Genomic DNA, 27,598 nt, shown 5'->3' with positions numbered 1-27,598 from the left:
AGTATTTATCCTTTTATGCCTGTGTTTGTCCTGTCTTTCTTCCTCCATCTCCAAGCCTCTCATCTGTCTGCCTCTCCTCTCCTCCTCCTCTGCTGTCTTTCTTCTCACGTTCTCTCCTTTCACTCTCTCTGGCTGAGGAGGGCAGGCAGTTTTCCACTGAGGGTCACCCGATAGGACACATTACATTCATACCTCACACAAACTCTCTACACTCTACTCTCCCTCTCTCACACACACACACACACTCACACTCACACACACTTCTACTCCTGCCTTTACAGATACACAAACACTCTGAGCTCATGCACACACACACAAAACATTCAAACACAGAAGAACACTGTGACCTCTTTGCACTCTCTTTCTCTGCCCCCGACTCTCTCTCCCTCAGACTCCCACACACACACACACAGACACACACACACACACACACACATCAGATGTTCCAGCCAACCCAGCCATTTTTCCCTCCCTCTAGATTTTCCCTCTACCCCCACCCCACCCGGAACACACACACACACACACACACACACATCACTGACCCCCCACTTCACCCCAACCCCCGCCCATGCACCCCTCTGACGCAAGAAACGCCGGCTAAAAATGTATGACACGAAAGAGGCAGGCGATACTGAGAAACCAGACAGGGAGAGAGAGAGAGAGAGAGAGAGAGAGAGAGAGAGAGAGAGAGAGAGAGAGAGAGAGAGAGAGAGAGAGAGAGAGGAAAAAAGGACGGAACACCTTATGGAGGACAGCAGAGGAAATGGAGAGAACGAGACAAGAGTTAAGAAAGCCAGGAGAGTCATTAAAGGGACTTAAGAGGGTTAGATTAGCCCAGGAAGGAGACAACACACTGACCTCAACCACACACACGCTGACGTACAACTCGCCAACAAGGTGAGCTCAACACACTGCTTTTTAATATATATATATATATATATATATATATATATATATATATATATATATATATATATATATATATATATATATATATATATATATAGAGAGAGAGAGAGAGAGAGAGAGAGAGAGAGAGAGAGAGAGAGAGAGAGAGAGAGAGAGAGAGAGAGAGAGAGAGAGAGAGAGAGAGAGAGAGAGAGAGAGAGAGAGAGAGAGAGAGAGTGTATCACAGAAATCACTTCCCCTCCACACACACTCTATTTTTGCTATTCCACTTGACTGTCGAAGCAACGTCACCCAATGACATCATGCATAAAAGGGATGGAAATGGGGAGATAAGTAAGGGGTAGGGGAGGTGCGAGGGGTGCAAGGGACAATACATCGTATTATTATCCCATTTTTAATAAATAACAGTTTTCTTAGCACTGCAACAATAGACCACACTGAAGGTGGAATGTAAAAGGTTACCCAGAGTTCCTCTGTTGCACTGCCTAGGTTACCCTTGTTGTGTTAGCTAGAGAACCTGCCAAGTTACCCAAGTCACCTTGACTACAAACAGGCTAGCACTTTCTGTTAGCACCCAATCTACTCTACTTTAGCATCCAACAAACTGAGTGTGTGTGTACCTGTGTATCCTCGTCAGATGTGGCGGCGGTGGGCGGTGGCGCGCTTTGCTGCACGGGCTGATGGGATAGCTGTTGGAGGCTCTGCTGCTGCTGGGTAGTGGACATTTCTGCCATCCTCCTCTCCATCTGCTCCAGGCGCTCCAGTATGGACATACGGAACTGATTATCTGTACAGAGAGAGAGAGTGTGAGAGAGAGAGAGAAAGAGAGAGGGGGAGAAAGAGAAAGATTTTAGCATGATGGAACAATAAACCCCTCCATCAACAAAGGTCAGGTTTTTCCTCAATTATGAGGACTTGCCACTTGCCCTCGGCACCCCAATCCAACATTGAGTCTCTCTCTCTCTCTCTCTCTCTCTCTCTCTCTCTCTCACACACACACACACACTTACACACTTACACACACAACAGCCCAACAACACGCAGCTTATCCAACTATGTCCAACATCACGGACAAACCCATACCCTACGGGCCTCACACTGATTAGCTCTCTCTTAACTCTCCACACTGGTCTCTAGTTTGCCAGTTAATCAATGTAAAACACACACACACACACACACACACACACACACACAGAGACCTACAATGCCTCCATCCCCGTCCCAAAGGAAGAGCTTAGAATCTTCTAGAGACCACAAACAGCTGCGTAATACAGGCAATCAGTTATTTAAGGCAGCTCATTGTGTCAATAACCAAAAGTTTTAATAAGGCACAGCCTCTCTCTTTCTCTCGCTCACGCTCTCTCTCTCTTAAAGAGAGAGAGAGAGAGAGTATTAGAGAGATTAGTGATGGCTCTCATGAATCTTATGATTGATATGCAGCCAACATTTCGCTTTTATTGCGGCCAAAGTCCCTTCCCAAACAATGTACTGAATGTTGTGAGTGCACAGAGACTAGCGGGCTCACAGTCAGACACACACCAACGCGGACACTCTTACTAGGGCTGCCACAAGGTCACATCAAAATGACTCAGCGGTCGTTAAAAAGGGATCCCCACCGGTGTCTATGAGGAAGAGAGAGACAGAGAGAGAGAGAGAGAGAGAGAGAGAGAGAGAGTGAGAGTGTGTGTATGTGTGTTTTTGAGTGTGTGTTAAAGAAATATTCCAGAAAAAATACTATAAGCAGTACGTATATATACTCTTTTGATCCCGTGAGGGAAGCATACAAAGTCCTCCTTCCTTATACCTGCTCAACTGGTAAAACAGTGCATCTATTCCTCTCCAGCACTGCCAACATATTTATGAACACAACTAATACATAAATGCTAATAGAGGATAACGTCAAAAACATAGTGCTACCACACATACATACAGTACATGCATATATAACTCAGAGCTTTAAAACACACTCACACACATCTATGTATCTGTCTATCTATATATAATTAATACATAAATACAAACACCATAATTATTTATACCTCTACCTATATATCTGTAGTGCAATGTACCGTCCTTTGTCTCGTGGTTAGGTCAGTTCCATGTAGAAGAAAACCACTGGTCAAATACAAATTCGGTATGAATCAAAATGTTGCACAGGTAAGAATACATTTGGGCTTAACTGTGCATACATACACATATTTCTCTCTCTTCCTCTCTATCCTGTCCATATTCTACCCTTCCTCTCTACCCTGTTCGTATTCTACCCTTCCTCTCTACCCTGTCCATATTCTACCCTTCTTCTCTATCCTGTCCATATTCTACCCTTCTTCTCAATCCTGTCCATATTCTACCCTTCCTCTCTACCCTGTTCATATTCTACCCTTCCTCGTCCTCACCTTTTGTCCTCTTCTCTTTTGTCCCATTGCTCTCTCTCTCCCGCTGATCTTGCAACATGGAAACTATTCCTCATGCTGAGGTATTTCTGATAGGACGAGACTGGACCGTGTGTGTGTCTCACCCCAATATAACATGACACAGTGATCCTGGAATCTCCTAGGTCAAACAGAACACCGTGCACACTCTTAGACACACACTGCAACACAGACTGCATACACACACATAGACGAACAGACACACACACACACACACACACACACACTCACACACGCACGCACGCACGCACGCACGCACGCACGCACACACAAGTGGTCATTCCAGGGATGGAGCAGAGGGACTCTAGTTCCACTGGTGTTCGTGCGTGTTTGTGCTAGTCATGGTCACTCACAGACTCAAGCAAAACACAGTGCAAAAAGACCTGAGAGCTCAAGTGCAGACAGAAGCACACACTCCACACAAAGTGCCTACCTACACCATCTTGGTCTCCTTCGTCCATGTTGGCAGAGTGGCCTCTGTCCAAACTATTGAGACTGTGTGTGTGTGATTTTGATTGTGAGATGATTCACTTTGGTCGCAGGTCAACCCTTCATCACTCCTGTTCTCCTTTCTTCCATGCTCTTTGTCCTCTCTCCCTGTCCCTCTATCTATCTCTCTATTGCTCTCTCTTTCTCTCCCTCTGTCCCTCTCTCTCTGTCCCTTCCTCTCCTCCTCTCTCAGAAGCGCATGGCTACTTCCACCAGGGAAACTGATGCGATGTCATTAAATGAAGACGATGACATGACTCACACACACACTCACACACACACACACACACACACACACACACACAGGATACCGCCACTCCACCAAGAATGAAAGCAAAGAGCACAGACTAGATGGACAAAGAAATAGGACAAGTCAGGACAAGGACTGACTCACACACAAACACACAAACACATAAACAAACACAAAGCTAACACTATGACACATTAGGAAATTCTATACAAAACAAACTGGGAAATCAAAAACACTCAAAACACACACACACACACACACACACACACACACACACACACACACTCTCCCTATATCTCTCACGTGGGATACTTGATCTGTTACTCCCACACGCGTCACGGGTAAGCTAGAAAAACCTGGTGACACCAACTGGATGAGAAAGACAGAGAGAGGTGAAAGTGAACAAGAAAGAGAGAGAGAGAGAGAGTGAGGAGGAGAGAAGAGTGTGCAGGCAACCAGTTGCTGAGGAGAGTAGAGGAGAGCGATATTCCAAACTGGGATCAAAGGAGGAGAGAGGCGCCACTGGAGAGGAGGAAAGACACTGGGAGGAAAGAAGGGAATCCAGAGAATCCGGAGGAGGAGAAGACAAAGATGAACAGGAAGAAGAAGAAGAAGAAGAAGAAGAAGAAGAAGAAGGAGTAGCTTCGGCAAAGGAGAGTTAGCAACCAAGCGACTGCTCCTCGCACAGGGGGAAGTCCCAAATGAGCAGCCTGTCTGTCTGCAAGCTCCGCATGTGTGTGAGTGTGTGTGTGTGTGACTTGGCAGCCGCATTCTTGCTACCAGGGACAGCCGCTACAGCACACTGCCAGGGATGAAAGCCTGACAGGGCGTGTGCGAGAGAGAGACAAGGAGAGGGAGAGAGAGAGATAAGGAGAGGGAGAGAGAGAGACAAGGAGGAGACAGAGGGAGGGGGAGCAGAGAGAGGCAAAGTAGAAAAGAAGAAATAAAAAAGATGAACAAGAGAGAAAGAAAGAATGTAAAGAGATAGATAGAGAGATAGATAGATAGATAGACAGATCATGACTCCCCTCACACAAAACAAACATACATAAATACATTCAGACATAAAATCCCAGTACATATGTTAAAAACCGCCAGATCAGCCTCCCAAAACAGATAGAGAAAGAAAGAGAGAGAGATTGTAAAAGCATAAAAACAGATTGTGAAAGGGTAGGTCTGTGAAAGTGAGACTGTAAAGTTTGTGTAAGTGCACACACACACATATGGGGTGTCCTCTCTTTTACACACACCTCTGACACACACACATACAGACACAACCCCCCGCCTGGAGGTTTAAATAGGTTTAGCTGTAGGCCAAGAATAGCAACAGGCTGAGCTGAACACTTCAGCGTCTACTGGGCCTGTAGGTATGTGTGCGCACACACACTTCAAACACAGATCTGCATCCAGATGCGCAACAATAATTACTCTCCACCTTGATATTTATGTATGCGCCTATAAAAACCAAACACATGCATGCCTGTTAACACATCACATGCACACACACACACACACTAAGATATATAGAAGTATATACTGTAGATACACAAACAAACATACTTACAAACAAACATACATACATAGCTGTGCAAAACTTGGGGTCACTTAGAAATGTCCATTCCACTCCATTACAGACAGAATACCAGCTGGCTGATTCTTTCCTACATGGCTCCTGCATAGTTTGGAGCTGTGCTTTTGGTCTTTGTCGTCTTTTTGGATGAATTGGCTCCAATCAAATGCCATCCACAAAGTGTAGTATGGAGTTGCAAACCAGACTGATAGCCTTCCTTTCTCAAGATTCCTTTTATCCTGTACAATGAGGTTTATGTCGTACGTCAGAAGGTTAAACCGGAAAAAACGGTCTAATCACATCCACTTGGTGAGTGATAACTTTGATTTTGACACATAGATTGTATGAATATGATAAATAAGTGTATAAAGGTGTATAAGCTATACTTAAAACAGTGGTATCTGTTTGGACCACTGACCAAGTTGGATACTCAAATCAGTGTTGATGGTTTTAATTCTCTTAATATGCTTTTGTACAAAACATTAAAGGGGTGGTTCAGGATTTTGGACATAGGGCCTCATTTCCAAGTTAGCAAGTGTGATATTTATCAGTGGAGACCGTTTTCAACACCTTTCATCCAGTCCTTCTAGTTGCAGAGTTTGCAGGTACTAGGCTAGCGCAAGTCATCAGTATGTGTTAGCCTGCCACTAAAAACAGTCTTACCCACTCCACAGTACACCCGAGGCAAATAAATTATAACGGCAGACTATGGGTTTAAGAGATTTGTATATTATCATATTTTGTTTTTATTTGCATTTTACACAACTTTTCCTGATTTGGGGTTGTATATGTTCTTTGAAAGTCCTTTGTTTCTGTCCATTTTGTGGTGGTAATGGTAATAATAATAATAATAGTAATAGTCTTTTGAAAGTTTCTTTGTTTCTGTCCATTTTGTGCCTTTAATCAAAATCATAATAGATGTTGTTCCAGATACTCAACTCTTCTAAAGAAGACAAGTTGTATTGCTTCTTTAATCAGGGCAGCAGTTCAGCTGTGCAAACATGCAAAAGTTTTTTTTAAAGGTTTTTTAACGACCAGTTAGCCTTTTCAAATGATAAATTTAGATCAGCAGACAGAATGTTCCATTTGAAGATGTATGGTTGCTGATAATAGGCCTCTGTAAACTTTTGTAAATAATACATTTTAAAATCAGCCATTTCCTAATATAATAGTCATTGATATCATCAACAATGTCTACACTGTATTTCTGATTGATTAATTGTTATTTTAATGGACAAAATAGCATTTCCTTTGAAATCAAGGAAATCTAAGTGACCCCATATGTTTTTAACAGTAGTGCAACACACACACACACACACACACACACACACACACACAGTAATCCTCCCTCACAAACACACACACACAGTAATCCTCCCTCACAATCATCCAAAAAAATTGGGGAGACACTAACTCATATACAAACAGCTAACACACAGACATAAATCAAGTAGTAAATCATATCATGCTCACGCACGCACGCACGCACGCACGCACGATTATTTTGAAGTCAACAGAATGAACGGATTCCCTATCCCTCCGGTTGAAGGGCATCCCTACCATTAATCGCTAGGATACAAGCATGATGACTTTCTGCGCGCACGCGTGCGTGTGTGTGTGTGTGTATGCGGGAAACTGTAGGGGAGCATTTGAGTGTATTTCAGGGTACTGCCGAGGAATATAAATATGCATTTGTGTGTGTGTGTGTGTGTGAGTGTGTGTGTCAAGTGCTCCTGCACGCGTGTGTGTGCGTGTGTGTCAAGGTGTTGACAGTGGAAAACAGCTCCATCTCATCAATCAAAGCTGTGTGTGTGTATGGGCAAACAGTGAGTGAGAGAGAGAGAGAAAGAGAGAGAGAGAGAGAGGAGAGGGAGAAGGAGAGAGAGAGGGAGAGGGAGAGAAGCTATGCAGGGGGTGGGTTGGAGGGTTAGCATTTCGGAAAATCTAATCCCTCCCATGTCATTCTCTTTCATTCTGTCGGTCACTCCTCTACTTCTTTTTCATCCACTACCTCTATTCACTCACTCACCCTTGAATTTCCCCTGGGGATCAATAAAGTATCTATCTATCTATCTATCTATCTATCTATCTATCTATCTATCTATCTATCTATCTATCTATTCCCTTCTCTCTCTGTCTACCATTTACATTCCCCATCTCTCCAATTGCATATGTTATACAACGCTATATTTACAACTCTTTTTAATAACGTTTAAGCTTATAAAGCATTTCTTCTTCTATCTTTTAACCATTTCAAGACCCTTCTGTTGGCATATGGATCAAACTGCAGTTTGGAACATTAAGATGATTTAATAAGTAGCCTAGGCCAGGGGTCCCCAACCTTTTATGTGCCATGGACCGGTTTGATTCCCATCACGGACCGGGGGGGGGGGGGGGGGGTAGTGGGTTGGGGGTTCGGGGGTTCCATGTCTATGTGTTGTGCATGCATTAGGCCTACTTGAAAAGAACTAGCTCCAGTTATGTATGAACAGTGAAGGTAACGAACTCTTAAAAATGTGAAAAACGTGAACTTTGAACAACTTGAAGAACTTGAAGCTACATCTATCAAGTGTGAACATGCTTAACAAAATATGGGAACAAAACATGGGAACTAAACGTGCATTACGAATATAATCAGTGGAAGCCCTGTGCTTGTTTACCTCCAACAAGAAGGTTCCATCTGGGGGTGATGGAAGACAGTGACACCGTCAGTGTGTTTGAAATGTCCAGTCGATTGCGCAATTTGGTCTTAGTGGCAGCCATTGCATAAAACCCGGCCTCGCATAGATACGTGGTGGAAAATGGTAGCAACGTTTTCAGCGCTTTTACGGCTATCTTGGGATATTCTGCTTTGGTTTTGATCCAAAAAGGCGCCAGAGAGGTTTCCTCATACACACTCTTAAGACCACCGTCATTCGCAATTTCGATCAACTGCTCTTCCTCCTGCGCTGACAAGTTAGGACTATTCTGGATATTGACAAATGGGTTGCGGACCCACTCATTGGTTTGCCGTGCATCTTTGGAGAATGGGAAGTACCCTAACGCTCAAACTCATTTGAAAGCGCAACCAGCTGCGAGAGAAAGGGCCCTGCCTCAGTCTCTCCCAAAACCCCCACTACTGTTTGGAACATATCAAATACACCCCGTTCCCATTCGTCCCCACAAATCAAGCTTGGCTTTAAATACAGTGACTTTATCTGCCAGTTTAAAGACAGTCGTCATTCTCCCCTGGAGTGACAGGTTGAGGTCATTAAGCAACCCGAATATGCCACACAGGTAAGCGAGTTTTGACACCCAGTCCTCATCACTAAAATGTGCAGCTAACGGTGACTTTTTTTTTCTGTAAGAAATCTCTGCAGCGGCTCTCGCAACTCAAACACTCTGGCCAGTGCTAAAGATGCTTGTTTTTTGTTGCTCATTCTAGCAGTTTAGCTAACTTCGTGTGACACTACCGTTCGCCAAGAACTGATCAAGTGAAGTGAGCTGACCTGAGGCTGCGCAGCGCTGAAGGCAATATGTAAAGTGTTGAAGGCGGGACAGACAGACATAAGAAAATAGACCTTGCAAAATGCAACATGCGTGCAATCAAACAACTGCATATAGGCCTATGCCATGTAAAAATGTGACATTATTTCAAATTAAATTTAGTTTAGTTTGCATGCATTTTTTTTAAAACTCATGTCGTAGGCTACGGCCCGGTTAGGAATGTCCCACGGCCCGGTGGTTGGGGACCGCTGGCCTAGGACACATATTTTTATACGTACATATAAAACATCATTTGGTTTGTAAATGTCTGTGTATCACTTACGCTTACCTCAAGAGGTCACACATATTAACCTTATTTACCTTAAACGCACACACTTCTTTAAACGCTTAGATGATAAGTATTTGCACCATTGTGGCCATCGCAAATGGCTGACACAGCAATCCCAATGTTGTGCCACCACTGAGACGGGTTAACAACAAACATTACTTGGAATGTTAGTTGTTATTGAGGTTTTATCCATACATGTTTAATTTGTTAATGGAGAGTTCAGCATTGCTTTTTATATTATTGCCAGCTAAAGCTAGCCTACCCACGCCCACCTAGATCTCCTAGTCTGGGACACCATAATTCACTAACGCTTCCATCGGTTGGCAGATTACCTGCCCAATCAGCGACGAGAGGGGATAGCGTTTCAAAATTGATAGTGGCTGTGGTAAACGGTACTAGCAACACCTGCAACCATTAAAAATTGCAGTCGGAAGAATATGTATTTATTTACAACAAAGGTAGGCCCACATACATTGTTCCTGACTGCCAATGCTGTATATTGTCAGTTTGTAAAGTTTAGGCGAAGTAAGAAGTAACGTTAGGAATCTCAATGTGATTGGTTAGGCTGGACCAATGATTTCAAAGTTAGCGCCATGTCAACGCCAGTCACCATGCTAGTGTTGGAAAGGTTTCCCAGACCAGAGTGAGGGACCAGACTCTGTTTATGAAGTGAATGAGTTTGGTTTTAACCAGGCTAGTCTAAAGCAGGGCTATCTGTAATTCTGAAATAACAAATACAAATATCACAACACTGGCACACACACACACGATGCACTTTTACGAACAAGTATTGCTTTATGAAATTAGTGCCTGTGTGTGTGTGTGTGTGTGTGTGTGTGTGTAGTTCAGTAGCTGCTGGCAATACTGACTCCCCTTAAGTGTCAAAGGCCTTGCTAATTAACCAAAGCTAGCAACTGCCAACACTCCAGGCAACCTATTTGTGTGTGTGTGTGTGCATAGATCTGTGTGTGCATTGCGCCCTAGTTTTGCTAAGCCTAGATGTCGCCGCCATGGGTCTGCAGCGCTGTGACAGTGATGAGGTTTGTCTGTCACACACAGCGTTTATCTCATACACACACACACACACACAGTTTAAGACTCAGAATTACCTGCAAGGGGTGTAGCAACCCATTGAGCTGTATGGATGCATGGACCTAATCGTAAGCAATGCAGTTGCATCGACATGGCTCATAAACATTGAGACGTGCGTGGTTATTTTTGCACCAGTTCTTACATTTGTGTGTAAACACATCTGCCTGTACTTGCAGCACCATTGCCGGAGTAGTAACAGTAGATTTAGTAGAATAGCAGTCAGAGTGGTAGAGGTAAGAGAACGAACACTCACTCCTTGCTTGTAGGTCTATCGTTAGTGCGTAATAAATAATATTAATAATCAAATTGATGGCTTACAGAATTGATACTGTATTGCATCGTCATGAAACCTGGGATTTACTCCCCTACTACCTACAGATATTGACTCTCAAGAGAGCTGTGAGAGCAGACAGAGACACTAAAGCTGTGCTGCTTTATTTAGTTACTCCTATACTGCTGCATCACAGAGAGTTGTGTGTGTGTGTGTGTGTGAGAGTTTGGCAATGTTTCAACACATTGTGTTAAGACTTGTATAAAAATGTGATGTGTGTCTACATCACTCACCGTCCAGGGAGAGCCAGTCGAGCTGAGAGCTGGGCAGTGATGATGCGTTTCTGGCGCGGTACTCAAACAGCACAGAAGAGGAGACGGCTCCAGAGTCCTCCAGAACGTGCAGGGCCACCAGCCCAGCCTCGTGTGCTATCACACACACACACACACACACACACACACACACACACACAGAAAACAGGACACATCCATTAATGAGGCAAATCTGAGCATTACCTGCTATCAGATGGAGCAGTGATTCTGAAACTGTGTACGCGTACCACTGGTGGACTCCCTCTACAGGTACTCCGGGAGTCTGCGATTTGTTTTATAAAGACAGAATAATTCTTGACCACACGACAGGCTTACTAGGCTAGTTCAACTGTTTGGAGCATTACCGACAGGTTGACAAGCGAAACTGTGATGACAAGATGGATCAAAAAAGTTGGCTCCAAACAGGAAGCATTAGAAAGAGCAGTGTGGCGAATATGTCGAGCAGTAGAGCAGAAACTGAAGTTGGCGACAATGAGACTAGCGCAAACGCTAATGGCGACTTTAGCATCTTCTGTGTAAAATTGGCCTATGTTACTGTTATTCAATGCCGGTCATTGGCACTTGTTTTCTGAGGTGGTTATTTACATTACAGGGCAGGACTTCCAGTTCACAACTCCGCCATGTTTAGCATAAGAAATTTTATAAGGCCCCGTTCATTTTCCCGTTAGTGATTTGTCTCCTTCTTTATATGGTCTCCACTACAGACAGTGTAGAATAGATAGTGGCCAGCTAGTGGATACTGGCAATCTCTTATGAGGTGCTACAGAGTTACAATAAATAATCAATCTTATTTCTCTCATCAACAAATAATTGTTGTAGGGTTAAAGAAAGACGTGCGAGGTTGGTACAATCAGTAACTTCAAAAGAAAACTAAATCGTAACTCAGTCGGAGAAGGCCTATCAGCTGAGGAACAGTCAGAGCCGTCTATACGGATCTGGGTACAGTAATGCTACAGTGCCCCTTGGTGGTCAGAAGTGTTCATTACAGTGACCACCAGTCACTGTCCCTTAATCTTTATAATACCATAAGTCTGTTGTCTTTAATACTCTAGATGCATTTGGTATGTTGACAGCGATTTTGAGCTCCATTTCCCTCCCTCTGTCTCATTTCTCCCTTTCTTCTCTCTCAAAACAATTCTTCAAATCTAACATAGCCCAGGATCAAGAGACAATGCGTGGATGTTCAAAAGAATGACATGAATCAGTTTTACTTGCGACTTACATCTCACAGCTTGTTTACACCATGCAAATTGCAGTAAACAAAATAAAGAAATCAATATTTGGTTCAACTTGCTTTCAAAAAATTGCTTTCAGCATTGCCTACAGCAGTGGTTCTTACCTGGTCTGGCTTTGGAACCCACAATTTCCCATGTTCATCAAGTCACAACCCATATTTTTTTAGCGTTCAAAACAACATGCTAAGGCACGCAAAGTGCCTGTAGGTATATTTGGTTGGAACATGCTGATGTTTGGCATTACATTTGTGTCTTCAACTCCTGATGTCACCTTTCAAAGTAGGCTACTCGACAGGTTTGTCTTTGACAGGAGTGCTTGGTTTCTCTCATGTGCCAGCAATGCACTGCACACCACACACTGGGGTTTCTGTCCCATTTTGTCCTCAATTTAAGTGAATCCATATCCTACTTCAAATATTCAGGGTGTTTACTGCTAAAATGATGTCTAACATGGCCTTGCTGTCACATAAAAAATATCTATCTATGTCCATAGCAATGACACATATGAATAAAGTCTATCAAAATAAAGGTCCAATATTAGATCTGATAAAGAATTTAAAGAATTTAAAAGGAATTCAGCTGGTTTCTTCATGTATTTCAAGGAACTTGACACAGTTCTTCAGTGGACTGTGACTTTAGACTCTCTTGATTGTTTTGGTCTTTATGTAGTCCCAAGTTACCCTAATTCCTGCCAGTTTTGAGCCTTCAGTCTTTAAAACCAGCAATCCATTGTTAATTTCTTTCTTTAACATCATATAAATGTCTCACTAGAGTACTTCACTATTTAGGATACGGATAAGGATCTTCCTGCTACATCAGGAAGATCAATGTTTTTAAGTAAAATAAATAAATGTGCAAACAGCATACCAGCCTGGCCAGCAGCCAGATCAACTGATACTGTTTTTGCTGAATTACTGAAGCTAAGCAGGTGTGGGCTTGGTTAGTACTTGGATGGGAGACCTGGATGTCTGGTGTTAGTGGATGGCCAGAAGGTGACACTCTTCCTTCTGGCCAAAGATATCGATCCCAATGCCCCAGTGCAGTGACAGCCACAGGCCACTGTACAGCAGGAGATGCTGTCCTTCGGATGAGAAGTTAAACCGAGGTCCTGACTCCATGGCACTTATCGCAAAGAGTATGAGGTTCCCCGGTGTCCTGGCTACTAAATTCCCAAACTGGCCCATTCAATCTGGCCCCCTAATCATCCCCCAGTGTCATTGGCTCATTCACTCCCTCACTCTCCACCTCATGCTAGTGTGTGGATGGGTGGCTGCTACTCATTGGTGGTGGTTAGTGAGGTTCCCCCTTCATTGTGAAGAGCTTTGAGTGCCTGTGTAAATCTAATGTGCTGTTGTTGTTATACAATAGAAAAGTTCTGCTTACGCTTTATTTCATCATATGTGACCCTGCAAGGCGAAACCAGTCGTCTTGCGCACAGTGCTATTTTGAGAAAATCCATGATGAACAAACGTACGGGTTAAAATGTCGAATTTCACGTTTTTGCATAATTCGACAGTATACAGTCTACACTTTCATATTGTGAACAAATTTCACAGATAAACATACATTTTGACTGTTAAACCCTGACTTTATTTAGGTGAAGATTAAACACATTAGCAGTCATTCCATTTGTCCACGCCACTATAAGGTTTTTACGGTAGAGCTAAAATGTAGCCTACTCATTAGGCTACTCGTTACTCAATGTGTAAGCTCTCTATCGTTCTTGGCAGATGTAATCGAACATGAATGTGAAAGACTTGCCTTTCAGGGCACGAACGGTCAAAAGCACAAACTTTTAGAAATATCCTGGCGTCATTTTACGGACCAGGAGAAGTTTTCCATTGACGTAGCAGTAGCACATTTTAAAAGTGGGCCTAGCCTACCCTACACAATCTGTGTACATAGAATTTCTTCTCCCCTTACTTCCCCCGAAATACATTAATTATATTCTATAGTGACACCTTATGACTGTCCCTGGTATTAACTAGGGGGCAGAAAAAGACACTCACACTCTGTTGATAAAACATAGTCAGTCATCTGCTTCAAAGTCATGCTACCGTAAGGCTAATAATAGCTGTGTCCTCACACTATCGCACGTGACAATTTACTTAAAAAGGTGATTTTCTCCTCTTCTGGCGTATCGTGACAGTAGAACCATGCCAACTTTGGATGCGGTTATCTTAGCGATACTTTTTGCAATACCCTCGATATACATATCGTTGGAAAGCTTAGTCAATGGCCGTTCATGTGAGCACATTAACTTAATTTTGTAAATTTTACCAAAACGACTGGTTTCGCCTTGCAGGGTCACATATGCGGTGTGTGTATGTCTTTGTGTGCGTATGTGGGTGTAAGGGTGTTATACAAGTGAGTGTGTGGACACAAACAGGGTTCCCACAGCATGAGTGAGAGAATGTGTGTGTGTATCTGGGTGCTTCTATGACAGAGAGTTAGGGTTATGAGTACTGACAACATTGTTTTGCTAAGCTTAAGAGGCACAAATAGTCTGAGTGAGGGAATGTGTGTGTGTGCGTGTGTGTGTGTACCTGGGCAGTAGCATCGCAGCACCCCAGGCTGGATGAGTGAGGCAGGTACGGTGGTCTGGTCAAACACACACAGGTAGCGGCCCCGAGCTTCAGTCCAGGGGCCTGTAATCAACACCTTCACACCACCCTGAGGACAAACACACAAATACACATTTAGTGGTGTTCTCCCCCTCTTTTAATGTCTCCCTCCATTCACCCCCCCATTCTCTCCATGGCTCATCCATTACCTCAATGGCTCTCCATTACCCCCTCCCCCCCCCCCACACACACACCATCTTATCACCCCCCTCCCACACACCCGATTACCCCCCCCCCACCACCACCCGCACACACCACACACACAGACCATTCCATCCCCATACACACACACAATATACCTTTTTAACTACTACTTTTAATTTATTCTTTTAAGTTGAGCTGGCTCTTGAGCACAAGAATTTCATTACTTTACTTTATTTAATTCCTTTTATGAGCACATGACAATAAACTACTTGAACTTGAACATTTCTCCCAACATCCTGCTCCCTCTTTTACTTCAGTCTCCCTCCCTCTCTTTCACCTCTAGGTAGGACCACTCTTTACTTCTCCCTGTCTTTCTCCCTCCCTCCCTCCCTCTCTCTCTCTGTCCGTGCGGCTCACCTCCGGGTAAGACCACTCGGGGCTGAAGTCGGTGATGTTGGCGGGCCGGCCGTGGGCATCCGCCCCGGGGCCAGCGGTGGCAGCGTGAGCTGGGAAGGGGATGAAGGCGGAGGACGGCGAGGGTTGTGGGGGCACCACGTAGCGCTCCGGGAACACCTCGGGTCCGGCGCCGGCCGACGCCACCAACACCGCCGACGCCACGCCGCCGCTGTTGCCACCGCTGCCCACTCCGGCGGCGGCGGCCGCCGCCTCGGCGGTGATCAGCTCCGAGAGCTCCGGGAAGGCGCTGTCGAACGAGAGCTCGGCCTCCACCGCCTGCTGGTGGCCGTGGGCGTGGGCGTGGTGGGGGTGCACGTGCTCGGTGGGGGACGGGGAGGGGGAGGTGGACGGAGAGGGGGCCACGTGGGTGTCCATGGGCGTCTCCTCACTCTCAAAGTCGTCGTCGCCGCCGCTACCGGCGGCAGGCGGGCGTGAGAGGGGTGACGACTGCTCCTCCTTCACCCGCACTCCTAGGTCGGTCGATGAGAACACCGGCGGTGAGTGTGTGAGGGCGTGCATGTGTGTGTGTGCTGCGGGCATGGAGAGTGGACACTGGTGCATGTTGCGGGGAGCGACGCCGGACGGCTGGGGGAGGGAGTGTGTGAAGGAGTGGGCGAAGGTGTGTGTGAGCGAGTGCGTGAAAGCGTGCGTCCCGTGTGCCGTCGGGAGGACGGCCGGCTGTCGGCTGTGCCCCTGTTGCTGCAGCAACAGCAGTTGAGCCTGAGCCTGACTCTCACGCTCTGCCTGCGTCTGATTGGTCAGTGTCTGCTTGGGTGAGAGCTGATTGGTTGACAGCTGGGTGCTTTGGAGTGGATTGGTGGACAGCTGGCTGAGTTGGTGGTTTGGCTGTTGGAGAGCTGAAATCGGATTGGCTGACAGCTGGTTAGGCTTTTGATGATTGGGCATGAGTTGGGGGGCGGGCTTCTGGTGAGGCGACATCCGATTGGTGGGGGAGTGGAGCTCCTGTCCAATCACCATCATCTGGCCATCTCCAGAGCAAGGTTGTCGTGGCGACAGCTCCAGAGGTTCAGGGGATGAGCTCCGGCGAATCAGGCTGAGCTTTGGTGGCGGCTGCTGGGAGTCCGGGGTGGGGCTTAGGGGCCGTGTCAGCGAATCCAAGCCCAGCGAGGCCTCGAGTGACAGCGGCAGGAGCGAAGGGGCCGAGCGGGACGGAGAGAGCGCCATCGACAGGGGCGGAGAGAGAGAAGAGGAGGAGGAGGATGAGGAGGAGGAAGAGGACACCGAGGAGGTGACGAGGGGGTGTGCCTCCCGGTCGCCGCTCTTCCGCTCGGTGTCTGAAGAGAGGGATGAGAGAGAGGAGGGCGGGGAGGAAGGGGAGAGCGAGAGAGCAAGCGACGGGGGCTGAGGAGAGGCGGAGGAAGGCGAGAGGGCGGAGGCTGGGGCGGGACCTCCGTAGGTTTGCCCCTGCTTGGGGCTGTTGAGGAAGGAGTCGGGGTCAAAGCTCAGCGGGACGGAGGGAGGAGAGCAGACGAGTGCAGGAGGGGAAGGAGGTGGGGGCAGGAGCGAGGGAGGAGGGGGAGCTGGAGGGAGGAGAGAAGGAGAGGGGGAGGAAGAGGAGGGGGAAGAGGAGGAAGTGGTGGAGGAGAGAGGAGGGGGTTGGAGGAGAGGGGCGGGGGCCTCGGACAGGAGGCGGTCCGTCAGCAGGAGCCCTCCAATCACAGGGCTGGGGAGGAGCGTGAGCGAGAGGGTCGCGACCCCGGGCGTCTGGGAGACAGACGCCGAGGGGGGCACGGGGCTGGCCGGGTTGCCGACGGCGACAGTCGGCGGAGAGGGAGTGTCGGGCTTGGGGGGGACGGGCGACAGCACCAGGCGTCCGCCTGGCGTGAGTGAGAGGCGCGACGTCACACGCTCGCCCTGAGCATCCTCCCCTCCGTTGGAGCCGCCAACGCCACCACTTTTGCCAGGGAGCGGCGCCGTCGTCATGACGATCACCGCGTTCTGGGGAAGAGCCACTGTCGCCAGGCCCCGGGCCCGCTGGTCGCCGTAGAAACCATTGCCGTTGCCCAGGGCCACCGTCGCCGGGGCATGCTGCGTTGTCTGGGGTGGGCTTGAGGACGAGGACGAGGACGAGGAAGAGCTCGGGGAGCCCGCGGTCGCCCGGTTGTCCTGGGTTACCGCCGGTCTGCCGTGGGCCAAGGGCTTCCTCTCGGCGGCCACGGAGGCTTCGGCCAGTCCCGTGGTGTCGCGGCTAGACGTGGCACCCGGGCTCTCAGCGGCCAGGTTCTGCACCTCGGTGAGCGCCGGGTATGGGGACGGCCGGGCCGGGAGCTTGGGGGAAATGATGCGGTGCTTGGTGCTGTTACAGCGGTGAGGAATGTTACCTCCCACAGAGGCTGACGGAGAGGAACACAAGAAAAGAGAGAGAGGAGGTTATCTTTCACAGAGCATTTCTTATTCAAATGGGTTCACTCGTGAGCATGGATGTGTGAGAGTGTGTGTATGTGTATTACCCAGTGCGGGGCTACACAGGCAGAGGTGTGTGTGTGAGATAGAGAGAGTGTAAATGTGTGAGTGTGTATTACTCATTGCAGGGCTGCACAGGCAGGTGTGTGTGTGCGTGCGCGCGTGCGTGTGTGTGCGTGTGTGTGTGAGAGAGAGAGAGTGTGAATGCGTGTGTGTATTACCCATTGCAGGGCTGCACAGGCAGGTGTGTGTGCGTGCATGCGTGCGCGCGTGCGTGTGTGAGAGAGAGTGTGAATGCGTGTGTGTATTACCCATTGCAGGGCTGCACAGGCAGGTGTGTGTGCGGGGCTGCGGTTTGGTCTGCTGGGAGTCCAGGATCTGCTGCACCAGCTGCTCGATGCTCAGTTCCGCTGCCGAGCCTGTGCCGTTGGCGCCACTGCCACACGACCACTTGATGCTGTGGACTGCACACACACACACACACACACACACACACACACACACAATGAAACACCACAACAATACAAACACACACCCATGCAATTGCATACAGTTAAAAAGCAGCTTGTGCCACCAAACATACAGATTACTGAGTAACAAGGTTGTGCATTTACGTTCTCGCTGTGTGAACAGAGGTCACCAATGACAAGCAAGAGCATTTACCATTACTAAGTTATCACTATTTGGTAATGTTGGTAGTCAAGTTAACTGACTTTTGCTCAAACAGCCAGAAACTGATTGGATGGACTGCTGTAAATGGTCAGCAATGGGCATGGGTTTTTCTGACTGGATGAGGTGTGTGTGTGTGTGTGATCTGATTGGTTACTCACACATAGGCCTGAGTTGGGACAGCAGCTCATCACGGCTCCAGCGCAGATTGTCCCGACGGTCAGCAACCGCACACAACAACGGCCGGCACGCTTTCCCACAATCCTCCAGGGATGGAACATTCAGGTAATGCACAAGCACGATATCTGGGTTCTACAAACACAGAGAGAGAGAGAGAGAGAGAGAGAGAGAGAGAAAAAAAGAGAAAGAGAATATCAATATATTGGTATATAAGCTACAGAAAGGAAACTTCCATTTAAAGACCATTTGAAACCTAGTGTTTCTTTGTTATGAAATGTAATATTGGAACAAGTTAGCTCTCATTAGCATTAGCACAGGCCAAGGATTCTTCTAGGTTTGTGTCACAAAACAAGCCCCCCAAGTAGTCAGTGCAAAACACATTTTCTATGGCTCCAGTAATATTGCAATATATATTGCAAAGTGCTTGCTGGCAAATCCTGAATAGATATTTTTTCTTACCACATTGAACTAAATTTATGCTCTAGCTCTTTAGCCTTTATTGGCCCAAATGTGTGTGTGTGTGTGTGTGTGTGTGTGTGTGTGTTGTTTGTGTGTGTACTCACCTGCAGCAGCCAATAGCTCCTCCTATGGAATGTTGGGACGATGGAGGAATGGACATAACAACCATACAGACACTGCAGGAGAACAGCAGAGATGAGGTCAGAGGAACAGCTACATCAACTTCAACTCACTTCAACTCAATTAAATTCAATTCAACCTACAGTATGCAGTACCAGGCACATGAAACTTTAGCGCACTGCAGAAAATGGAGTATACTACGTTTATCTGAGGAACAACCTGTGTTGGGGTTTTCTATGCTGTGTGACTAAATGGAGCACAAGTGAACCAATGCATGAGCATATTAACCTGCAGATGGCACTCGTGTTTCTAAGGTCATTGGCTGTGTGTGTGTGTGTGTGTGTGTGTGTGTGTGTGTGTGTGTGTGTGTGTGTGTGTGTGTGTGAGAGAGAGAGTGAAAGAATGAGATGACAAATTATTCACTCAGACCCAAGTTAAGGTACAGTAAGGGGTGAAGAAAGATAGACAGACAGAAAGACTGACAGATAGATATATAGAATTTTAATAAGGATTAAAGTCAGATCAGTTTGTGTCAGTAGACCAACTTAAGGGTGCAAGTTGTACAGTGTTTTGCTTTGACTGATATTTAGACCTTTCAATCTTACTTTATTTTATTTGGCTCTATCTAATTGAATTGAGAGAGAGAGAGAGAGAGAGAGAGAGAGAGAGACACCACTAAGGCAACACAAACAGAAGGCAGTGGTGAAGCTTTAACACATACTAACATGTATCTAAGAGTGTGTGAATGAGAAAGAGAGAGAGAGAGAGAGAGAGAGAGAGAGAGAGTGTGAGTGAGTGAGAGAAAGAGAGACTCACCTCCATGCCCTGCACCTTCAGCTTCATGTGATCCTCTCGTGTGGTCTTCCCATCCTTCCGCTTCTTCCAGCAGTAGCCATCCTTCCGGTACTTCACCTTCTTCCGGTTGTACAAAATGATGGAGCCATTCTGTGGTCTGCAGGTCAAAGGGCGTCGCCATGGACACAAGTACCACAGACAAAGGATTGTTCGATTTTGGTGAATATGAACACTGAAGCAACTGGTCATACGTGTATTTTTGTGTATGAATGAATGCAAGAAAAGATGCTTTCACTTTCAGGCAAATTTGACCACAAACACATACACATCCTTCATTCATATAGCTATAATTATGTGTGTCACTCACCTTGTCTTCAGGGTGCAAGAGAGCCACTCTTCATGTCTGTCAAAGGATATCAGATACGATGCAATTTCCTGAAAACACACACGCAAATGCATATTTAACTTCCAGAGATATTATTTGACTGTACAACTCAATATGAAGATTCTTATGATACACATCAGGATATATCGACCGATGAGCAGTTACACTGCCTTCATCCTACGCATGAAATGGAGAAACGTTGGAGCAACGTTAAATACTTCTGTCTGATAAGAAGGTATATATCAGGCTTTAGGTGTGTAGTACCGCGTGTGAGCGGTCTCTCACCTCGTTTGTGTTCCAGCGCAGTCGTTCTTTGGGCAGGATGGTTGTGTGGGGTAAACACTCAAGCAACTTGTTGGGCAGAAACACCTTCATCTCTGCAACACACAGACATACACCTACTTATCACACATTCCCCAGTCTGGTGAACAGAGGAGCTGTGGATGTGGTGGTGGCGGGGGCATGTGTGTGATGTCATCAGAGTGCGACGTACCAGACTCGGTGGTGCTCTCCTTGTTGTTCATGGTGAGGGTGGAGCACTCCTCCACTTAGCAGGCCGCGCTCACACACGCAAAAGCTGCGGCCCGAGCTGCGACACTGAAACACACACACACACAGACAATTATCAATGATATACTTGAACGAGTGAAACAGACTTTTCAAATGTTAGGCTAACACCCTGAACAGGCAGACACATACGGCCAGTGACAGACATAAAACACCCTCTACATTTCCTCTCCCACACACACACACACACACTGCTGCCACCCCTTACACACAGTTTTTGTCAAGAGGACTAGTACGCTCATTCCTCTATAGCCCTGTTGCCTAGATACCACAGAAGTGGGTGTAGAATCTCCCTGCATCCTCTTCCACTTCTTTGTGTATGTGTGTGTGAGTGTGTTAGAAAGAGAAAGAGACAGAGAGAGAGAGAGAGAGATAAGAAAGAAAGAGGGGTGAAGAAAAAGACATGACAAGGGAGAAAGAAAGGAAAGGGGTGGGGGGTTCTCTCATGTAAAGATGAGAGTGAGCATGTGTAGTGAGTATGATCTCTAAAGAGTCAACAGCCTCTGATGTCTACGCTACACGCTCACACACACACACACACACACACACACACACACACACACACACACACACACACACACACACACACACACACACACACACACACACACACACACACACACACACACACACACACACACACCTTGATCTCAGATTAGAATTCATCTGGTGGGAAGGGAGCAGACTGGGCAATTATCTTATCACAGGATTTATGATTCTATTAAAGCTTTTCTTTCTTTGCACCCTCTTGGGAGACAGCACCATGGACCCGGTGTGTGTGTGTGTGTGTGTGTGTGTGTGTGTGTGTGTGTGTGTGTGTGTTTGTGTGTGTATGATTACATGCAACTTCAGCTGATGATTCCATCCCTGCCCATTACACATTTGCAAGTCAAACAGGGAGATGGGAACACGGATAAAGTCAAGCGAACTAGTAGAGTAGTTGGTGTGTGTGTGTGTGTGTGTGTGTGTGTGTGTGTCCATAGTGTCTGAATATTTTGAAGTAGCCCCCTTCAGGCTACCAGTGTGAGGGGGTGTCCCAGTTATATAACCATAACATCACCTATCAAATTGCTTCCTACACCACTGAATGTCTACTGCCCAATCTAATACTCATGAACTCATGTTCACCTATTGCGTGAACCATAGAGAGTGGGAAGTGACATTTGTTAACATAGACTTAAGAGGCAAATCACAACATTGACAGACTGGGATTTCACTTCATTACTCTATGTGTGTGTGTGTGTGTGTGTGTGTGTTTTTCCTGAAGAGCCACAAATTGGCCCACTTAAACATTGACTCTAGTATCAACTAAACACTGGATCGCCTGCACATAAGAAAATCCACTGGTGTGACTGAACTCTAAGGTAGATAACACCACCAGTTACAGTTTTGTAGGCTACACATCCACTTAACCATCTCTGAACCAATAGCTGAATTGTAACTTGGGCATAGCAACCACTGTTACTATGGCAACAGAGAAAAATCATATCAGGTTATGCAATTTAACAGTCATAATGGAACCCAGAACTTAGCATTCACTCCTTGCTGAACTCAAGTGGTAGCCTAGTAAGGGATAATGCCCGATGAGGTGTCCATTATCAGAAATAAATGGACGACGCGGAGGCGTGAACTGTCCGACGCGAAACGGAGCGGTTGCTTCCGCGAAGTCCATTTATTTCTGATAATGGACGCATCGAAGGGCATTATCCCGTTTATACCATGGTCACTTACGAAATAAATAAATATGAAATCAATTATCAATACTAAATGAGTTTTAGAGTTTTTTCAGCTGTTTATCGCAACGCTGTGGAATGTTGATAAGTTGATTGTTGATAATGCTGCCTTGGTTACCAACTAGCGTTTGAGCCAGCACAGTGATTTAGAACTGTCATCAGGCAATTCGAACGGAACGTCTTTTTATAGGTGTAGTATATCACTTTTTAAACGACACCCTTTTCAACCTAGACCATGGTATAAACTACTATAAGACCCATCAGTGGTAACAGTCACTATATAAGCATTGGCCTACAAGAAAACACAATCTCTGCCTTTTAAAAGCAGTTATCATCTTGGAATATGAAATATGGCCCTGTGAAGGCTGTATTGGTTGTGCCCACTAGCAGACCAGGCTAGGCGATAACTTAACCAGAGACTTTCTAATGAGACAAAGCATTCAAAGAATCTCCCATGGAAATGAATGGGTTTAGTTTGTAACGCCAAATACATCGTGCCAACCATGTGTGGTGATCTCACAGCTGGAGCGAGGTTGGTGTTGTGAAGCCTTGCACACGCGCAGTTCTGCCCGAAACAGATGCCCATAAGTGCCCAAAGTGCGTTGCAGTATGGCCGCCGAGTGGAGGGTCTTGCCTAAAAATTTTTTGGCTTAACTCAGTAGATTGGGTTGGAACATCCTGGTAAAAATTTAAGAAAAGCCTTCTCAACATGTCACCATCAAAAATAATATCGGTTAGCATGTAAGCAGGCTTTTGGCAGAGTCGACAGGGCTGTTGGTGGTGTCTGCAAGGATTTTGCAGGTGCTTCAGGTAGGTACAATTCAATATGTTTAGACCAGAAATCCATAGCGTCTTCACAGATGCTTTGTTTCCTGTCCAAGTGCAAGTGAGCCTCAAAACTCTGGAAGTCTTCAGTTAAAGGCCAAAAACTCCTGCTTCACTTAAACAGTAGGCCTAGATATAGAACTAAGACTTGCTCGCTCTCGCTCTCTCACTCACACACACACACACAAAGTGAGAAGGACAGAGAGACAGAGAGGGGTGGTCAGAGAAAGATGTCCATTACAGGGTGACAGTGAGCAGATGCTGGCTCCCCTTTCTGCCCTGCTAGTGACAGCAAGCCGATCAGCCGCAGCTTCTGTTTCCCCTGGCGACGTCTCCCGCATGTTTACACAACCACAGCAGCAACATAAACACAAACATCCTGTCATTCAAACAGCCAATCGCAGGCTAGGTGAATTGGATATGCCAAGGAAGAGAAAAGCAAGGGATGAAATAAAAGGCTGAAAGAAAGAAGGGAATTTGAGAGAGAGAGAGAGAGAGCATCTTGTCCACAACTTCCCTTTATCCCATTGCATCAACACTCCCTCCATCCCTGCAAGTGCTACCATGGCAACACAGTGCCTGTCAATCTTCTGCAGAAACTCACATCCCAGTAAGCAGGTTGCCACAGCTACCTTGGCTTTCAAACAGTGAGCCCAAGGCTGTGTTACGTGACTGTGTGTTTGTTTTCACGTGCCTTTACAGATAACAAGGGTGTTTGACTCTACACCAGCATGTGTCATGAGCAAAATGGCCCCTGGCAAAGAGTCATAATAAATTTGTCCGCTTGCTAACACTGTAGGCTTTCATTGGACTGGGAGCTCCTGCACTGTAAGCTTACTTTATCTGTCCTATGCTGTCAAAGACAAAGAGTATTCAGAAGAGTGCTCTCAATATCCTCAACAGAAATGCTGGTCCAATGCTACCCTCCACTGCTTACAGTCAAATAGAACAAGGTTAACTGCCGATCCTTTACAGAAAGCAGCTATATCCTACACCCAGTTTCTCGAAAAGCTAAATATTAGTCTCATCTTTCCTATAGCAAGATGGTACTGGGGCTTATATCTGACAATTTTGAGCGTATTGCACTGGGGGAAACAATATTTTTTTGTTGTTGTTCAGGGAAACGGGCGGCACATGTTCATGACTGAGTCTTTAGGTCGGTTCTGTATTGCTCAAGACTTTATAGCTTAGTTTTCTGTTAGACGTATGCTTCAGGGGTTACAGCCCTCTGCTGTGTGGTCTTATGTTTGAGAGTGAGAACTTTTCCCCTCTTCTTAACAACCGTGACTAGATGTTCAACTATCAGTGGAGTAACGGGTGAGAACTAGGTCTAGGTCCTGAACATTACAAAGACATGAGTGCTAGTGCGCACCCAGGTAATTCATATGCAAAGATCACCAAATACGATGAGAACAGCGCCACATTGTTTTTTTTATTCGTTAGTGACAACTGAAATTCAAACACCATCCAAAACCAACTACATTGCAGTGACTTGGGAGAGGGTAAAGAGCAGCTAAATTATGTCAGTAGGCCTAAATATACACTCACTCTACACACATGTATGAACCAGGATACAAACACACACACGTATACGTGGACAGACATCACCCACACCAACTAACACATGCCAAGATGGGAACACTGTCTACTGCTTATGGTATTTGGCTTTAAACAAACAGACTTAAGGGGGACTGGGCTATGTAGCCTATTCCTTGTGTCAGCCAGAGCCAAACAAAAGGAACTTGGTGCAAACACACTTTTCATGAAGATCACTCAATTTAATCAGGACTGAAAATAACCAAGTGTACACATATTGTGCATAGTTAATGCTGAAGGAACATGATACATTCAATCAGTGAATGGATTAGTCTGTGTGTGTAGCCTAGTACTGTGGTGTTCTGTGCTTGTCCTGTCTACATTACATTTAATTAATGTATAACACATTTGACAAACAGAAAAACAAAACTACTGTGAGAAGGATACTGACACTTATCTTCTCTCTCTGACACACACGATAGTATACCCCTGAGTCATGTCTTAATTAGCTAATGTACCATACACCTTTACAAACAAGCAGTCAGTCCGTCTCATTACCCTGTGCTCATTCAATTCCTGTTAATATGGCTGCCTGTGGGACAATCTCCACGTAACGTGTCCGATTGCAGACCAAAACACGACTCAATAATCGGCCATGAGAATATGTCGACACATTTTATAAGTCAGATCTTTAGTAAGCCGCTATAAATGACTGACACATGGTGATAACCCATATCGATCCTCTTGCCTACTGTCGTATGAAGGCTAACATAAGGAGATCGATACTGTTCACCCCCAGCAAGCGACTATTTGTAGGCTAAAGGCATATGGTAGTGGGCGTGAGGAGGGAAATAAATCTGGGCTGCACTCTCCTCATCGTAGCTGGGTCTCGGGTGTTATTCATGCCTAAATGAAAAGCTAACTTTAACAAAAATAACTTGTTTTTATATGATTCACATAAAATATAACTATGTCTGATTTGCTCGATAGCGTATCTTGTTGAGTTGTATTTACATTTACAAAGTAGCCTATGTTATGGCGAAAACTACCAAAATATAGGCGACATTAGTCTTTTAAAGATTCAGATCTATGAATATCCAATTACTTGGATCATTGACCTAAATGATATTCTACATTTTAACTGCAGCGAGACGAACTGAAGCTGAGGATGCCCGATGACATCTTCCAGCAGCGGAGCGCATCCGTAAACTCCATCTGACGTGAATCGCCCAGGTGCTGCTGTTCCTGTTAAACGATGTTTCGGGGCGCAACGTTTAACACATTCTTCATAATAGCACTAAACAGGAGTCACCGAACTGAAGCCTTGTCCTTTTTACCGGACCATATAGCTCGCCCCCAGTTACAGCGGGGAAAGGATCGATTCCCTCCACCCTGTTCTGTACCGACAGAAACCATTTTAAGCACTCCGGCTGCAGCCTGTCTCGCTAATCAGCTAGCCACAATTTCAGCTAACAACCCAAATACATACAAGACAACAACCTCCTGTGACAGATAAACAAACACTAACATCAAGAACCCTCACTAGACGCCTGTTGCAACCAACTGCTATGTAAATACATAGGCCTTGGCAGTTTAATAATGAACATTACATGTTCTAAATACCGTCCCGTCGCTAGCAGTCACACCGAGACGCGTTCTACAACATGTAGCTAACCTAGACACTACCAACACAATAAATATGTAACACACAACGTCCGACAACAAAGTAAGATATATACAACAACCCCTGGTTATCACTGTCATACAGAATTAACGAAAAACCCCTGTAGGGTTGTGAAGCAGATGATAGAGAAGCAGCTCAAAAACCTCCCTCACCTTCCGCCTTCTCCAACGCCGCCATCTTCTTCAGAAGACTGACGTCACTGCGCAGACAAGCGAGAGTGACAGCAGGGAGTGAGTATGTGTGATAAAGGGAGATGAAAGCCAAAAAGGGAAAGACTGATCCCGCAAAGGACGGGTTATGGTATTGAGGGAGCAAGTCGTCGGACAGGCCATGCATAAAGATAGCAAGAAGAGCCGCTTTCAAAAAAATATAAACGGGAGGGACTTTTTTTTAACATCGTAAAATGCCAGTCTTCGGCGTTGAAGATCGTGCGCTTACCGGGCTTCTGTAGACACAGAAGAGACAGGAACACTTTTGACAGAATTGTGGTCGCAGTGACAAATTATATCAATACCATATGCAATATATATATGCACAACTTCGGAATTTGTAGTGACACATCAATTTAACGAGTACCAGAGCCGGCTCTGGCATGTACAACTG

The 27,598-nt window shown here is 45.9% G+C and overlaps 1 protein-coding gene across 3 annotated transcripts in view; it reads right to left on the bottom strand.

Moving 5' to 3' along the window:
• camta2 (calmodulin binding transcription activator 2) overlaps window positions 1-27,194 on the bottom strand; it is a 63,170-nt gene extending 35,976 nt beyond the window's left edge. For all 3 annotated transcript variants that reach the window (XR_006024948.1, XM_042070227.1, XM_042070228.1), the window contains exons 1-12: window positions 27,148-27,194; window positions 21,144-21,247; window positions 20,936-21,027; window positions 20,633-20,700; window positions 20,287-20,422; window positions 19,455-19,526; window positions 18,873-19,023; window positions 18,354-18,506; window positions 15,580-17,972; window positions 14,941-15,067; window positions 11,121-11,255; window positions 1,530-1,696 (exon numbers count right to left, since the gene is read on the bottom strand). Coding sequence is in view for 2 of the 3 variants with exons in the window: in XM_042070227.1 (XP_041926161.1) it covers window positions 1,530-1,696; window positions 11,121-11,255; window positions 14,941-15,067; window positions 15,580-17,972; window positions 18,354-18,506; window positions 18,873-19,023; window positions 19,455-19,526; window positions 20,287-20,422; window positions 20,633-20,700; window positions 20,936-21,027; window positions 21,144-21,174 (3,525 nt within the window). In the remaining variant the exon portion in view is untranslated. The remainder of the gene's footprint in view (window positions 1-1,529; window positions 1,697-11,120; window positions 11,256-14,940; window positions 15,068-15,579; window positions 17,973-18,353; window positions 18,507-18,872; window positions 19,024-19,454; window positions 19,527-20,286; window positions 20,423-20,632; window positions 20,701-20,935; window positions 21,028-21,143; window positions 21,248-27,147) is intronic.
• Window positions 27,195-27,598: the final 404 nt, after the last annotated feature.

Source organism: Alosa sapidissima, chromosome 18 (genome assembly GCF_018492685.1).
Source record: "Alosa sapidissima isolate fAloSap1 chromosome 18, fAloSap1.pri, whole genome shotgun sequence".
NCBI classification, from domain to species: domain Eukaryota; kingdom Metazoa; phylum Chordata; class Actinopteri; order Clupeiformes; family Clupeidae; genus Alosa; species Alosa sapidissima.
The sequence above is the reverse complement of the archived record's forward strand: the minus strand, read 5'-3'. Positions and strand labels throughout refer to the sequence as shown.